This window comes from Calliopsis andreniformis, chromosome 7, assembly GCF_051401765.1.
Source record: "Calliopsis andreniformis isolate RMS-2024a chromosome 7, iyCalAndr_principal, whole genome shotgun sequence".
Classification (NCBI taxonomy): Eukaryota; Metazoa; Arthropoda; class Insecta; order Hymenoptera; family Andrenidae; genus Calliopsis; species Calliopsis andreniformis.
The window spans coordinates 11,837,559-11,851,596 of NC_135068.1; the positions used below are offsets into that span (position 1 = coordinate 11,837,559).

The 14,038-nt window shown below is 41.9% G+C and overlaps 1 protein-coding gene across 16 annotated transcripts in view; it reads right to left on the reverse strand.

The window, feature by feature from the left end:
* Positions 1 to 421: 421 nt before the first annotated feature.
* The window catches only part of Para (sodium voltage-gated channel paralytic), a 34,939-nt gene continuing 21,322 nt past the window's right edge, over positions 422 to 14,038 (reverse strand). For 3 of the 16 annotated variants that reach the window (XM_076382558.1, XM_076382555.1, XM_076382552.1), the window contains 16 exons: positions 13,062 to 13,312; positions 12,700 to 12,873; positions 12,195 to 12,545; positions 11,582 to 11,786; positions 10,304 to 10,435; positions 10,041 to 10,170; positions 9,843 to 9,967; positions 9,508 to 9,770; positions 9,258 to 9,431; positions 6,550 to 6,672; positions 4,070 to 4,192; positions 3,750 to 3,944; positions 3,418 to 3,663; positions 2,875 to 3,145; positions 1,425 to 1,729; positions 422 to 1,212 (listed from right to left, as the gene is read on the reverse strand). In XM_076382558.1, the coding sequence (XP_076238673.1) occupies positions 430 to 1,212; positions 1,425 to 1,729; positions 2,875 to 3,145; positions 3,418 to 3,663; positions 3,750 to 3,944; positions 4,070 to 4,192; positions 6,550 to 6,672; positions 9,258 to 9,431; positions 9,508 to 9,770; positions 9,843 to 9,967; positions 10,041 to 10,170; positions 10,304 to 10,435; positions 11,582 to 11,786; positions 12,195 to 12,545; positions 12,700 to 12,873; positions 13,062 to 13,312 (3,851 nt within the window). In that variant the 3' untranslated portion in view covers positions 422 to 429. Of the gene's footprint in view, positions 1,213 to 1,424; positions 1,730 to 2,874; positions 3,146 to 3,417; positions 3,664 to 3,749; positions 3,945 to 4,069; positions 4,193 to 6,549; positions 6,673 to 8,587; positions 8,711 to 9,257; positions 9,432 to 9,507; positions 9,771 to 9,842; positions 9,968 to 10,040; positions 10,171 to 10,303; positions 10,436 to 11,551; positions 11,787 to 12,194; positions 12,546 to 12,699; positions 12,874 to 13,061; positions 13,337 to 14,038 lie in introns of all 16 variants that reach the window. The other 13 variants (XM_076382561.1, XM_076382560.1, XM_076382549.1 and 10 more) reach the window with 6 other exon arrangements.

Here is a 14,038-nt window from a genome sequence, read left to right on the forward strand (position 1 = left end):
AGGGTCAGCCCCCGAGCCCTGATTGGGGGAAGTCGGCCCGAGGGCTGAGCACAACCGTTTCTATTCAAGTCCTTCGATTCCTCTTCGCGTCTTCATCCTTATCGTTCGTCCAAGCTCCCTGTCCTCGCTCTAGCGACGTGTCTCCCAACGATCGTGGCGTTCAGAGTCGATTGTAAAGGCAACTCGTTGGAGGAATGTATGTTTATACAACTATAAGGCTGTCGATGGAGAGAGAACGCGCCCGCGCGCACGCACGAGGTCCATGAGGCCTTGTGCTCCCGAAGAGAGCAGTGTCAGCGCGGCTGGGGGTGCGAGATCGACGCGTCTGGGTCGTCGTCGACGGCGCTGGAGCGATCGTCGCACGGACGGCGTCGGTGGCTATGGCGACGCTAGGCTGCTGGCGGTTGCTGGCGGCGTCGACGTCGCCGATCAGACGTCCGCGGTCCTCGAGGTGACGCTCGGCGATCGACTGTGTATCACCACTCTGTGGCCGTTCTTCGTCACGAAGCCGTCGCTCTCGACAAGGACCGCGGTCTGCCTCACGCGCGGATCGGTGTCCGCGTCGTCGCTCTCCTCGCTCGGCCCGCCTAGACGCTGCTGTTTATGCTTTCTCCAGGCGTTCTGGATCAGACGGGCGCAATACTCCTCGCGCTGGCGCCACAGTGTCGAGGAAACTGGCTCGTAGCCAGATTCATCTGGACTTTTCTGTACCTCGATCTCAGCCGTCTCCTCTATCGGATTACCTTTACGCGCGAAGAAGTCCTTTGTTAGAGCATCCAGGATGTCCACGCAGAACATCAGGTCCCCTTTGCATATGGGAATGTCCATTGACACGATCTTGTACTTGTTCGGCTTGTGGATCTGCAATGGTGGCTCTAACACATCCAAGAAGTCCGACAGCTGGTCGTATCTTATGTACTGTGTGCCGTCTGGGTCGAACTGCTGCCAGATCTCGTAGTACATGTCGTAGTCGTCGTCTGTCAGACCTTCTTGGACGTCCTCTGTTGCCTGGGAGTAGTTCTCCAAAATCACGGCGATGTACATGTTGATGACGATTAGGAAGCTGATCACCAGATACGAGAGAAGGTAGGCGATACCGATCGTCGAGGATCCACAATTACCTGGGTATCCTATCTCGTTGTTTGGCTCCTGACAGTCTTCTTCGTTTATTATGCCGTCTAGGACTCCGTCCCAACCGGCGGATGTTGACATCTTAAAATGTTACAAATTGGTTAGACAAGATGACCCAGTATTTAATCTAATTTCCAGTATATAATCTGGGTCTAGGTCTCTGGTTTTAGGTGGGACTCTAGCCCTAGCTCTAGTTTTAAATAAGATGCTGGAACATCTACTCGACATCCAGACAAAACTAAGCCAAATTTACAGGCCAAGTGACAGACTCATTAATTAAAGTCTATTTTTACCTGGAACAGCAGTATCATGGACTGTCCAAACGTCTTGAAGTTATACACGTCGTCTAGTCCGCTCTTATCTTTGACGTGCATGAAGAAAGACATCCCAAAGATCGCGAAGATGAACATCACCAGAAACAGTAACAGGCAAATGTTGAAAAGAGCTGGCAACGACATCGCCAAGGCGAAGAGCAGCGTTCGGATACCCTTGGCACCTTTCACGAGACGAAGTACACGACCGACTTTAGCCACTCTGACTACACGAAGCAGCGTTGGTGAGACGAAATACTTCTCGATGATGTCACTGAGGACCAGACCTGAAGAGGTTACAAAAAGGATTTTAGGATACTCAAGCTCCTTACTATTCTATAAGAATTAGAGGAGAAAAGTGTGCTAGTTTCTTTTTACGGTGCTCTCTATGTTAATGGATGTTTCTTCTATCATGCAGTTTTATTCAGGAAAGTATTCTTGCAAAAATATTGGATGACTATTTCTCTGGCTGCTCTAGAATCTGGCTCATTCAAAATGTAGAAGAGTTTATGCATTCTAGATTCTTGTAAGCGAATGTTATATGTATATTTTTCCATAATTTTGCTAGGACTATGCTATAGAAATAAAATTCTTCTCTCTTGTTGTAACAGGTCGAATTTCTGATGCATGGTTTAGGTTATGATCTAAAAAAGGGGAAGGAACATGCATCTTCTAAATTCTCTCTAAGAATTCTGTGAAAGAGAGAAACATGCACTGGAATTTTGTATGTTTCGAAAAAGCTCTATCGTTCTTCGCGTCACGTAGCGGTGCTGTATGAAGAAAAAAATGTAGAAATATAATTCTTAGGCATTCGAAAATAGAAAGATAAAAAAATGACTAATCGCCCAGTCCTCTCTAAAATAGAATACTAATTTTGAGGTGGACGTTCTCGTTATACAGACCCGGTCTTACCAGATTCTTTTTCACATCGATTAACATACACGAATCTAGCCTGATACAGCATTATAAAATCCCATTACGCTATTAATCAATTAATCAAGCTTGTATTTTACAGAAAAACAAGTGTGGATCTCTTTGGTCTCACTTCACCCAAACATAACGCTGTATCTGCCGATTCAGGAAGAGGTCTTTTACACTTGGGTACACCAAGGAGGTTAGGAAGACAGGAAGGAAGACACAACATCAATGTAAGGCTACATAACGTAATGACGCTGATCAGTCGTTGCGGCACACGTGAAACACAGTGAACCTGTTCGCCTTTTGTATTTAAGTAAAGATTGAGCGTGCAATAAGAAATACTAGGAAGTTCAACATGCTCACTGTCCTCATTCCAATCTGATCACTAAGCTCCTAATTATGTGATGTGAGAGAATCGTGTGTAAAAGTTAAAAGCTAACAGGATTCTGCTCTGATCAACGTCTCTCAGTTTCACGTGGGCCATACGACTGAACGAGCCATTACATTACATTACCTAATATTGACAATATAACAACAACAAAATCAAAGAGGTTCCATGGCTCTTTGAAATAGTGATAGCGCAGGGCGAAGATCTTCATGAGACACTCGCTGGTGAATATCACAATGAATATCATGTTTAGATAGTCCAGAACGTCGCTGAATGTCTGGGTCTGTTGATAATGGTCCAACGTCATCGTGAGCATGTTCAGCCCGATGAACAACATGATTATCATATCGAACTTTTTGTCCGTCACTATTTCGAACACTATCGCTTGCGGCCTCCACTGAAAAAGTCCAAGTAACACCATTCAACTATTAGAATCTCTCTTATATTCTGGAACCTGAGGGCCGGCCTAACCTAAATCCTTCCTTATTATTTTTTTAGGAAAGCTTTTTTGGATAAAATGGAGGAAAAACAGTAAGATGTTGTATGGAACTTACTTTAAAAGAAAATGGACTTGGTTTAGCCTGGCTCTCAGGTACAGTGTTCTTCAGATCTCTGGGGGCCATATGGCCCAGTCATCGCGCAAAAATCGAGTTCTATGTTCCTACTTACTCTCGGACGCGGAATAGCCTTGAGAGGCTTCTTGCTACCCATTTTCTTCATGGCGTTATAATATTTCTTCTGGTCTTCCGTCATGAACATCTCAAGAGAGCCACCAGCTTTTTTCTTCTGCTCGTTGAAGTTGTCGATGATAACTCCGATAAACAGATTAAGGGTAAAAAACGATCCGAATATAATGAAGAATACAAAATAGAAATACATGTAGATGTTCGTTTCGCGGATTGGTTGCTTGTTGAGCTGCAAAGAAAGAACAGTTCAGCAATGTAGCAACCTAGAATCAGTGAAATAGAGACAGTAGTCATTGGTTCAGGTCTAACACTCACCTCCCTGGAATCGATAGCGTCGTTCATGATCTGGATCCACCCTTTGAACGTGGCCACTTGGAATAAGCAGAGGTACGCCTTTCCTACGTGGTCGAAATTCATTGGAGAGTTCTCCCAAGTGTAGTTCTCAGCCAGACAAGCATTTCGATCGGGAATAATTTCGTAGCTCAGTGTCGTTTTGTTTGCATCCACGCACTGCAACAGAAGAGAAGAATATATTTTTTTTATTTCTCCTTTTCGTCAGAGCTCAGAGAAGAAACTTTAATTTCAATTCTTCTGAATCTTGATTTTTATTGAACGATCTTCTTAAGGACGCTCACCTTGAAGTACTTTCCTGCGAAAAGCTGTACACCCATGATGGCAAAGATGAGCCAGAAGATGAGACACACCAGCAGCACGTTGAAGATGGATGGAATGGCCTGGACCAAAGCATTGACGACCACCTGGAGGGCAGAGAAGATTTGTTGAGATATTCAGTCGATTGTTCCTTAAGTATCTAAAGACTCTGTACTTCTATGCGTCTAGGTATGCGTTTGTATGCACCTATGTAAGTCTCTATGTGGCTACGCTGTGTGTACGCATTATCTTATGTGCAGTTTTTCATTTTGACTCTTCGTAAGAACACAGAGAAAGGAAGCATCGAGAGAAGAATTTGGGAACGCTTCTCCACTCTTCAGTTTGATAGGTTCCCATTTTCTTCACCTCGATGTCCTATGAATTCAGTACCAAATCAGAAAGTAGAAAAAGAGAACGTCGACGAACAACTTCTTCGACATTTCTTCTTTCGATCAAACAATAAACCGAGGCGAATTTCGCATACTTACTCCTTCACTGTTCAATTTCTGAACGGTTCCAGCATCTCTCAATGAAACAAGAACCAAAGGAAGAAAAGAAGAAAACACTGGTGTAGCGTTCTCCGCGAATTTTGATCAAACTCAGTCAAATAGAAAAGAAAATCTCCAAAAGGGAACAGAGTATAGAAGTCAGCTTGATCGTTGATCGACGTGACATGGTACTTACGAGTCATGCAACGAACTTATGCAGAAAAAAAGGCAAGCTGATCAGCGCAAGCGTACATCGAAACAAAGAGTTTTTGGGTGAAGGCTAAGTGGCTGTGCCAGCTCCAAGGGCGACAAATTCATGCAGCAACCCCTAAAGGGAAGCAGAGAATCGGCGGTACGTCTACGGATGCTGAAATTAGCAGGCTTCTACTGTAAGACAATGGGTAAGATTAGTGTCAGGGCGTGGGCATGACAGAGACTCTATGCCCAGTATCTCAGCGACCTTGTATTTTCTCTATGTGCTTTCATTTTAGTCTGTATAGTTCGAATTGGCTCTGATAAGATTTTCTGATATGTATGTAGATATGTGTGTCCATGGGCTTTGTATGTATCTGGTAGTATTTAGAGTAAAAGGCACGTTTTCTGAGAAACTAAATACCTAACTGTAAGTACACTAGCCAAGGTAAATGTTCCCATTGATCCATAGACTCTTTTTCAGAGTCTAGTGATCTCAACTTAATAAATTTCAATGTTAATCAATCTTTATTGAGAATTTCAGTCCTCCTGGAGGAAAAAAGTGACATTAATTCATCTATTTTCCAATTTTTCCAAGATTTTTGAATGTGTCTTCTATTTAAATGTGACTCTAAGTAGAAGAAGTCAGTGCTTGGTCAGACAAGGGGCCACAGTGTCTCAAGTATTCTATTAGGTCATCCCATGAGTTTTACTGCTTTTCAGTTCACAATTCTGCCCCAAGAAATAAAGAGGGGATTATGAAGGAAATCCAGAAATCAGTGTAACTCTAAATACTGATTTCCTTGAAAGTGAGGTTATCTATAGCGACGATATTTCTGGGACGACCTAATAAATTAGTGTAGCTAATTCTAATTCCACAGATTAAAGGCAAAGGATAATAATACAATTTAATACCAAGAAGGTAATTCTGCCATGATTCGTATTCGTAATGGGTCCATTTACCTTAATTCTCTAAAATGTGCAATTTCGCAACCGTCGTTCGCGTGGGCCAAGATCTACGTGCCGTTTAAACATTCGCAATTTGAAGCTGAAGTGCATTCTCGCGATTCGCCCTATGCATGTTCACGTGCAGAAAAAAGGAAATCGAGCCTCCGACAGCGCGAGGCCGAAGTCTCATTAGAGCTTCGAATTTCTTCCTGATCCATGGACCAAATTTCTTTTTCTCGAATGCTACAGCACCAGGGACGGAATTTCTATAATTTCGGGCGGCCTCTTTGTCGAGTCTCGCGATGGAGAAAGGAGGACGGTGCCGCCGTTTTGCTTGCTACTGTCATTTACTTCAACAATGCATTTGTATCTAGTAGTTTGATAATCTATTGGCGAGGTGAGTCGGCGGCACCGAGAGAGTCTGAACTGAAGACTGAACGAACCGAAGATCCATGAGAAAATTGGGCAACATTTCGTTACACAGTATTGTCTAAGAGATTAGTTAGAGAAAGACGAATTTTTCTTTGAATTTCTTCACAGCCTTAAACTCTGTCTCTGAAAAAGAGCAATCTTCTTCGAAGACAATACTGTAAACAGAATTCTCTATGCAATCTGCCTGTCCCTGCAATCATAAATACTTGAATTAATTATATCATCGTTTTCTGTGCCCTGATTAAAGTACCCTTTTAATTTCTGCCCATTTAGGGAGCCTGATCAGTTACCTTCTGCCCAGCTCAGGTCGTCGATTCGTTCAAGGATCTCTAAATAGAATGTCAATCCTGATGGGATGGAAGAATAGTAATCGGCAAGGTCTGCTGAGACTGTGGGCTACATACCCTCATCCCCTGCATTCTAGACATCGCCCTGAGTGGCCTTAGGGCCCTTAGGGTCCTCATTGTTTTGAAGGCTTGGATCCCGCCAGCGCCACAGAGCGACGCTACGAAGTTAATGAGTGACACCTGCGAGCGAGAAACGAGAGCGAATCACAGCAACAGGTAAGACACAGGCTACGGTTTCGTCATTTCCAACTTGAGGTTGCGAGAATAGGGGGCGAGGACAGAGACTCGAGATCAAGAGAAGAGAAGGTGGTGGGAGCAGGGGAAGATTGACTGTCGATGTGTCTTCTGGCGAAGTCTCTTCAATCGGCGAGGATCTTAATTAGTCCAAGCGTATCACATTCACAGCCGACTGTCCCCTATCTCTGGAGAGCTTCTCCTCTTCGCTCAGTGTATTTACACAGTTTTTTTTTTGGTATGGTACAGACAGATATCCAGAGCAAGGGTTGGAGGACAGGTACATGGCACACGTAGCGGTTTACAATGAACAGAGATGTACATAACTCGATGCCCATTTGCGTAGAATTAATATACTAATAGATTGGAAAGTGGAGAACCGTCTGAAGCCTATAGAGCTTGGTTTCTAGTGACAGGATTAACTATACGCACAGGGGCATGGAACACTTGACAAGGCAAGAGCAATGAAGAGCCCGACAAGAATTATTATCGAGTTAGAGCATGATGACTCCATCCTGAAACAGACGAAAATGTTGGTCATCATTGCTACCACGACGCAAGATGCTACATTTGGGAAAAAGACATAGCAAGTAACAAGCAGACTGTAAAAATTTGTCAGTAAGAGGAGTAGAACTTTGATAGAGATTTATTTAATCTTTTTAATGTATTTTTGTATGTGAAGAGCGGTATCTACTTTTTTATTAGATAGACTAGGTTTCCTAAATTCACTAGATTTTAGATTAAAAAATGTTCCAGGCTTTGGAAAGTCTTAAATTTGTCAATTTTTTATTGCACTTCTAATCGCTAACTTTTTACTGAATTGAATCTTTTGAAAAAATCTGAGTAATAATTCTGTAACTGAGAGCCTAAACCTAACCCAAGTCCTTTTTTGCTACTTCTCAGGAAAGAGGAAGAATTAATCAGCAATTCCTTAACACAAAATAGTATCTAAAATAGTTTATACTATGAAATATCCTTAAATAGCTTCCCATTATGCATTAAAGCAATAAAATTTTGAGCAAAATTGAATCTAAAAAAGAGACTTGAGTTAATCTGGCTCTCATAGAATCATCCTGCGTCGAGGTATTAACAGTCCCCTTCAACCATGTTACAATATGTATAATATTAACGCGTAGACGTAGTACACACAAGGAAGTTCGTACATTACACACAAAGCACGTAATATATGTATAATATGTATAGTATGTATATATAATATATATATGGAGACACTATATTTTGCACAACGATCAGTGTGCCAAGAGACTGTCAGTAAAGGCGTACATAGACAATAGCTAGTACGACAATAACTCCGATATATCAGTGCAGACATCAAGTAGAGACGTCAGTGTACCTTCAGCACATTCGAAAGCACATGGTACAGGCTACGAGCTCTCTTGTAACTCTCTTTCGTTTTCACCAGTTTTCCCCTCGGTTTCTATTGTTCTCAGAGCTCTTTGCTCATATCTTTTCTCTTATAGATTCCTTCTTACATTTCTGGCAAATATGACGGATCAACGCATAGAGAACATTTAAAATAGTCATGTTTATCTGAGTGTAGCGGAAAACAATACAATTTTTCTGTGTTCAGCAAAGGAACCTTCGATTCTTTAACACAGGAAGTGATTCCAAACTTATCGTCACAAGTGCCCTCTGTTTTCTAAGCGTCTTCAATACGAATTTGTATCGAAACTTTTCCTTTTGCTTGTAAAGGAACTGAAAAAGAAGATAGGTCGAAGCTAGGAAATATATATTTCTTTCCTCTAAGTCATTAATCCATCAGATTTGCTTGGAAGATCGTCATATCGCAGGATCAGGCTCTTTTCTGTCGGTTTTTAGTTCTCGTCGACCGATGACTTACTCTCATGCCCTCCCATCGTGAGACCGCTCGTAAAGGCCTCAAGGCCCTCAGTGTTCTCATGGAACGGAAGGCGGGGATGTCGGCAGCGCCTGCCCAGATTGCACCCAAGTTGATCAGTGACAGCTATTATCATCATCAAACATTCATCAGATCGGACATGATTCCACCTTAATATTAATAGTTATACGTAGACGATTGTATTAGAGTATCCGCTGGAAGTTTCCACGCTGCTCCCGCTTTGCGAACAGACTTCGAGCAATTGGGAGGTGGAGGGGGATCAGGAAGACAAGAAGGAGGTTTCATATTACAGAACTCGACTGGGGCGTTTCTAGATTAAGTTTTGCAAAGAGTTTACGCTAGTAGTTGACTGAGTTCGAAGAAAATTGAGACTTGCTTCCTTGAGAAGTAGAGGTTATATCGAAGCTATTCTTAGAGGTTACTTTTTTATGGTTTTCTTCGAACTTGGTCTCTATTTTTCTTGGTGCTATACAGGGTGGTCCACTTAATGAGAGCATCTAAATATCTAGAACAATTTTCCTAGCACAAAGAAATATTTGATGTGTTACTCCTGTGGACCATCCTGCATATTTTCCTTGTAACTATTTGATTAGGTCCATTCTTGTGGCAGATAGAATATAGAACGAGGTTTTTTTGGATTCCTGCGACTCACCATGACGATGATGAAATCAAGCCAACACCAAGCGTTCGTGAAATACACTTTGAAGCCGAGGGCCAACCATTTGATTAACATTTCGAGGAAGAAAATCACAGTGAATATTCGGTCCATGTAATATAAGATATCTTGTAGAATGGGTCGTTGTTGAAGATGCACATCTTCCAAGGCCTGGAACAAGGGATTTCTGAATAGTGTCTTGGATCGAGCATCGAAAGACCAAGGTGTCACTGTGTTTGATACTCACGAGAGCCAAACTACTCAAAAGAATCATCAAAATGACGGCAGTCTCAAAATACTTGTTCTCGATTAGTCGGAAGGTCTTCAGTCTCAAGTTCGCCCAACCCTGCCAGAACGGAGCGTCGTTGTCGCCAGCTAAAAATGGGAACCTCTTGTAACAATTCTCTGGACAACAGTCAGCTGGACGATTAGATTCGATGGGATCTTCGTCTGCGTAGATAATAGCATCTTCTAAGCCCACGTCGTCGTCTTCTCCCTTGTCCCCAAGGTCTAAAGACAGAGGATGAAATTTCTCAAACTTAAATTAACAGGGGAGTAGGAAATTCTGGAAAACTCAGGCACCTTTCTTTTGTTCCAGATCTTCCTTGCTGGCGTCCTTCTTCTCCTCGCCATCCAGTGAATCCATGCTGCCTTTGTGACTTTCATCCTTGAATGCCCTGTTTTTGTGGCTGCCATACGACTTGTTGCTGCCAGGCAAATAGAATGTAAGTAACATTATTGGGCTTCGGGTGCCTTGAATGAGTTTTAATCGACTCCAACCTGATAGTGTCGTCCTCGTTCTGATTGATGAAATCGTGATCAGATCTGTAGTCGCGATGGTTGATCGAGTTGGCGATGACGCTGTTGTTCATGCACAGTTTACCCTTCTTCAATTTATTCTTTAGATCTCCTTTGAAGAAATAAAAATCAGTCTCATTTATTTACATCAGGTGATGTTTTATGGATAGCATTGTTCTTTTTTTTTAATTTTCTTTTTTCGTGTTCGGGAAACGTCCTGCTCACTTTTCTCTCGACACGCTTACCATGAATAGTAAATTCCATTCCATCTCCAATAGCAACTTCGAGTTGGTTTAGCTCCTTGGCACTCTTTTTATCTCTATACGCGTCGAGTTCGCCATCTGCAAGATCTAGGTCCCCATCGCGATCAATTCCATCTGCACAGTCATACAAAATCTCTAACCCGCCCTTTTCAGAGTAAATTTCGTCAAAAAATATATCCATTGACTCAGTCTGTCTCACTGGACGTGGACTTTTACAATCTTTAGTTGAAGAACATCAATTTTGTTCGTTCATTTAAGCTCTTACTATTTCTCATGCAATTGTTCTTTACTTCATTGGTATATTAGACGACGATACTAAAAATACAGGGTGATTTTTAAGTGTTCGTGGTTTCAAGGAATAAATCTGGATACTAGAGAGACAGAACTGAATGGATTTCGAAAGAAATATTTTTCAGGAAAAACGAGATATCGATTCGTGAGTTCAAAACAAAATTATGTACCAAATTAATAAAATTGACAAGCAGTTTCTGATTCGAAGAAGCTTTCTAAATAGACTCTAGAATAAATTCTGAAGCTAAAATCTCCTTTTCTGAGTTCTGTCGCTTTTAAAATCCATCTGCCATAGGTGACTCAGTTCTGGTATCTCCTATTTTCAATTTATCCCTTGAAGTGTTCAGGTGTAATAATCACTCTGTACTATCAATCATCACACGTGGTACACAGTGGATTGCATTTTATTGCAACATCTGAGCTATTCTACCATTAGAAAATTAATTTGCGAAGTAACTGAAGTATTCTTCGCAAATCCAAGTGCACCACATGAAGCTCAGTGATCTATTCTCAATATTACTCAATAATATCGAAGCGTTCTCCAGTTTCTCAACAGAGTATCTCTTTCCAACGTCAAAATAATAAAGCAACGAATAACTGCCAGGCTAATCAGCGAAGCAAAAATTAATCTGTGTCCCCTCGTCATCATTATAGTTCTTTACTTCAAAAGAAATAGCGAACTGATCAAAAAGTCTGCGTAAAAAATTGAACATGCCAGTCAACGTTTTTTTTCTTACAAGAAAAAAAAACTGAAAATAAAAGAAGCATATATCCCTAGAAATCGGTATAAAAATGTTTCTTTTTCAAAGGAAGGTTCTCCGGTTCGTCGACTGGCACCGAAAAGAAAACAGTTTTCCCAAAAAGTGACGAAAGCAGAACTGAAAAACAGTGCCACGAACTACACAGCGCACACAGCAAGCGATCTGATTGGATATAAACCTTCTTTCCAACTGTTGGACGGTCCCTCACCTGGCGCCTGATCGGATATCTGATTGGTGAGTTTAGCTCGCATCATTTTAGCAACATAAAGGGCATTTCGCTTGATCCACTCAATGAAACGTGCTATCCGATTGATCGCCTCGGCGATCTTGTTCGTTTCGTTGTCCGCGGTTGGCGCCGAAAGATTCGACGAGCCGAAGTTGCTCAGCAACAAGGCCAAGAAGAGATTCAGCACCTGTTTGACCCCACAATTTCTCCATCATTTATGTGTCACGTCTTTCACCCTCAACTGGTGGAGCAAAGTCTCTACTCTACAGCTAACAGAAGACACTCACAAGGAGATGATACGGACTTCGAACGCCCGATTTCAATCAAACTGTTTTTTGCTGAATCTAGACCAAAAATAATTAGGCTCGAACATGACTAATTATTTTTGGTTTAGATTCACCAAAAAGAGTTCGATTCAAATGGGACAGCTGAAGCCCATAACATCTTCTTGTCAGACATCTTCAGACATCGACTTTGTGCTTTGAATGCTCTCTGAGACGCTCTTAAGTTCACCCAACCAATTGAGAGTCGGAGTAGGAAGAGTAGAGGACTTTTCTGTCGACTAGAAGCGCGATGCTTCTTTTCCTATACTTACAACCAAATTACCAATGACGACAGTGGCCAAGAAGAACGGTATGCAAGAGACATCGCCCACAAGCATACAGTCCCACATAGACTCGATCCATTCTCCGCACAGTACACGGAAAACGATCATGAATGAGTGCATGAAATCAGTGAAATTCCACCTTGGTAAATCCCCGTCGGGGAAACGGTCCACGTTGTCTGTGTAGTTCTTGCCAAACAGCTGCATGCCCATCACGGCGAAGATGAAGATGATGATGCACAAGACGAAGGTCAGGTTACCTAAGGCACCCACTGTCCTGCCCATGATGGAGATCAGCAGATTCAACGTGGGCCATGATTTTGCCAGTTTGAACACTCTCAGCTGTGAAGGAGGAAACTCTTTATTAACTTGTACCTTTGCGTAATCAGGGAAACAGGAAAGCTCTGTCGATTTTGAGGTTAAAAAGTTACTAAAATCGATAGAAGTTTCTTGGTTACCTGCTATTTGTGAGAGCAGATTTGTGAAGGATATTTACCAGTCTGAATGATCGTAACACAGAGAGACCTTGCACACCTTCCAACCCCAATTCCAGAAGCGATAGAGCGACGATGATGAAGTCGAAAATGTTCCATCCTTCTTGAAAATAAAACTTAGGGCTCATTGCTATCAGTTTCAACGTAGCTTCTATACCGAATGTCGCTGTGAAGAACTGGAAATAATGGAAACACATAAGTTATTTTGAAGCTATTAGACCCTATTACTGTGCCTGAACCTATTACATACTCTGTTTAATATAGATTTTACATGGAAAGCACAGTAACAGGGTCTCTTGCCTTAGTAAAAAGTGTTACTATCTTAAGAAAACAATAAGCATATATGATTGAGGGAAGAACTTACATAGTTTCCTGTCTTAAGCACTCGCTCCATGTCCTTATCCATGTCATGATGATCCAACGCCATGAAGAGGGTATTAACGACGATACAAAGAGTGATGAAAAGCTCTACAAACGGATCGAACACCAACAGTGACACGTATTTTTGAAACTCGAGCCACAAACGGCAGCAGTTCCACACGCAGAAGATATCGATACAACGCACCACCGCGTCCAAAAGCTTATCCTTGAATGTTTGCCCTTCTTCATCATCTGCTGTCGGAAAGTAATGGGTCGAAACTGTAAGGCGGTGTTAGTCATTTTGTCTTGCGCCACTCTTTTTGGGGAAAGAGGTTTTTTCTCGTTCGTCAAGCATGTTCTTTTCTTAAGTACAGTTTTACAAGATTCTCTTTCTTTAGAACACAGATTATATGTACAGACCAAGCAGGCAAGGCAAACGGAAGGAAAGAACAAGCAGTTTCTACAGCAGGATAGTGTACAAGGATTCACAGACTTTGACTCGAAAATTAAGGAAAACTGATGCAGAAGTTATAGTGCATAGGGCTATTTGAGCCACGTTTTTAAATTTTATAACAATTTTAAAGTACCAGATTTGATTTTCATTGCACTAGATCTCTCACCACCACTAGGGTACACTGTAGAGTCAATGTAAATACTGTATCCTTAAGGATTTGCTACAAACTGGTCTAAGACTCTAAGGATTGATCTGTGAATCACTATACTCCTCAGACAGAAGCACAAAGCTTAAAAGCTAAATGAAGGGATTCGCTTAGGAGCTCTATGAAGGAGACAGGGATTTCAAATAAAGTATATGGAAACTAGCCTTGAAATCTGACTAATCCCTATCGGCTGGGATGAGACCTAAGCAGAGAGTGAGCTGGTCACTCCTATTTCCTTGAATATCTCTAGACTAGGTGCTGGATCAACGCAAAAACGATGTCGAAGCGATATTTGCGTGCCTCTCTAAGACGTTCACTGTCT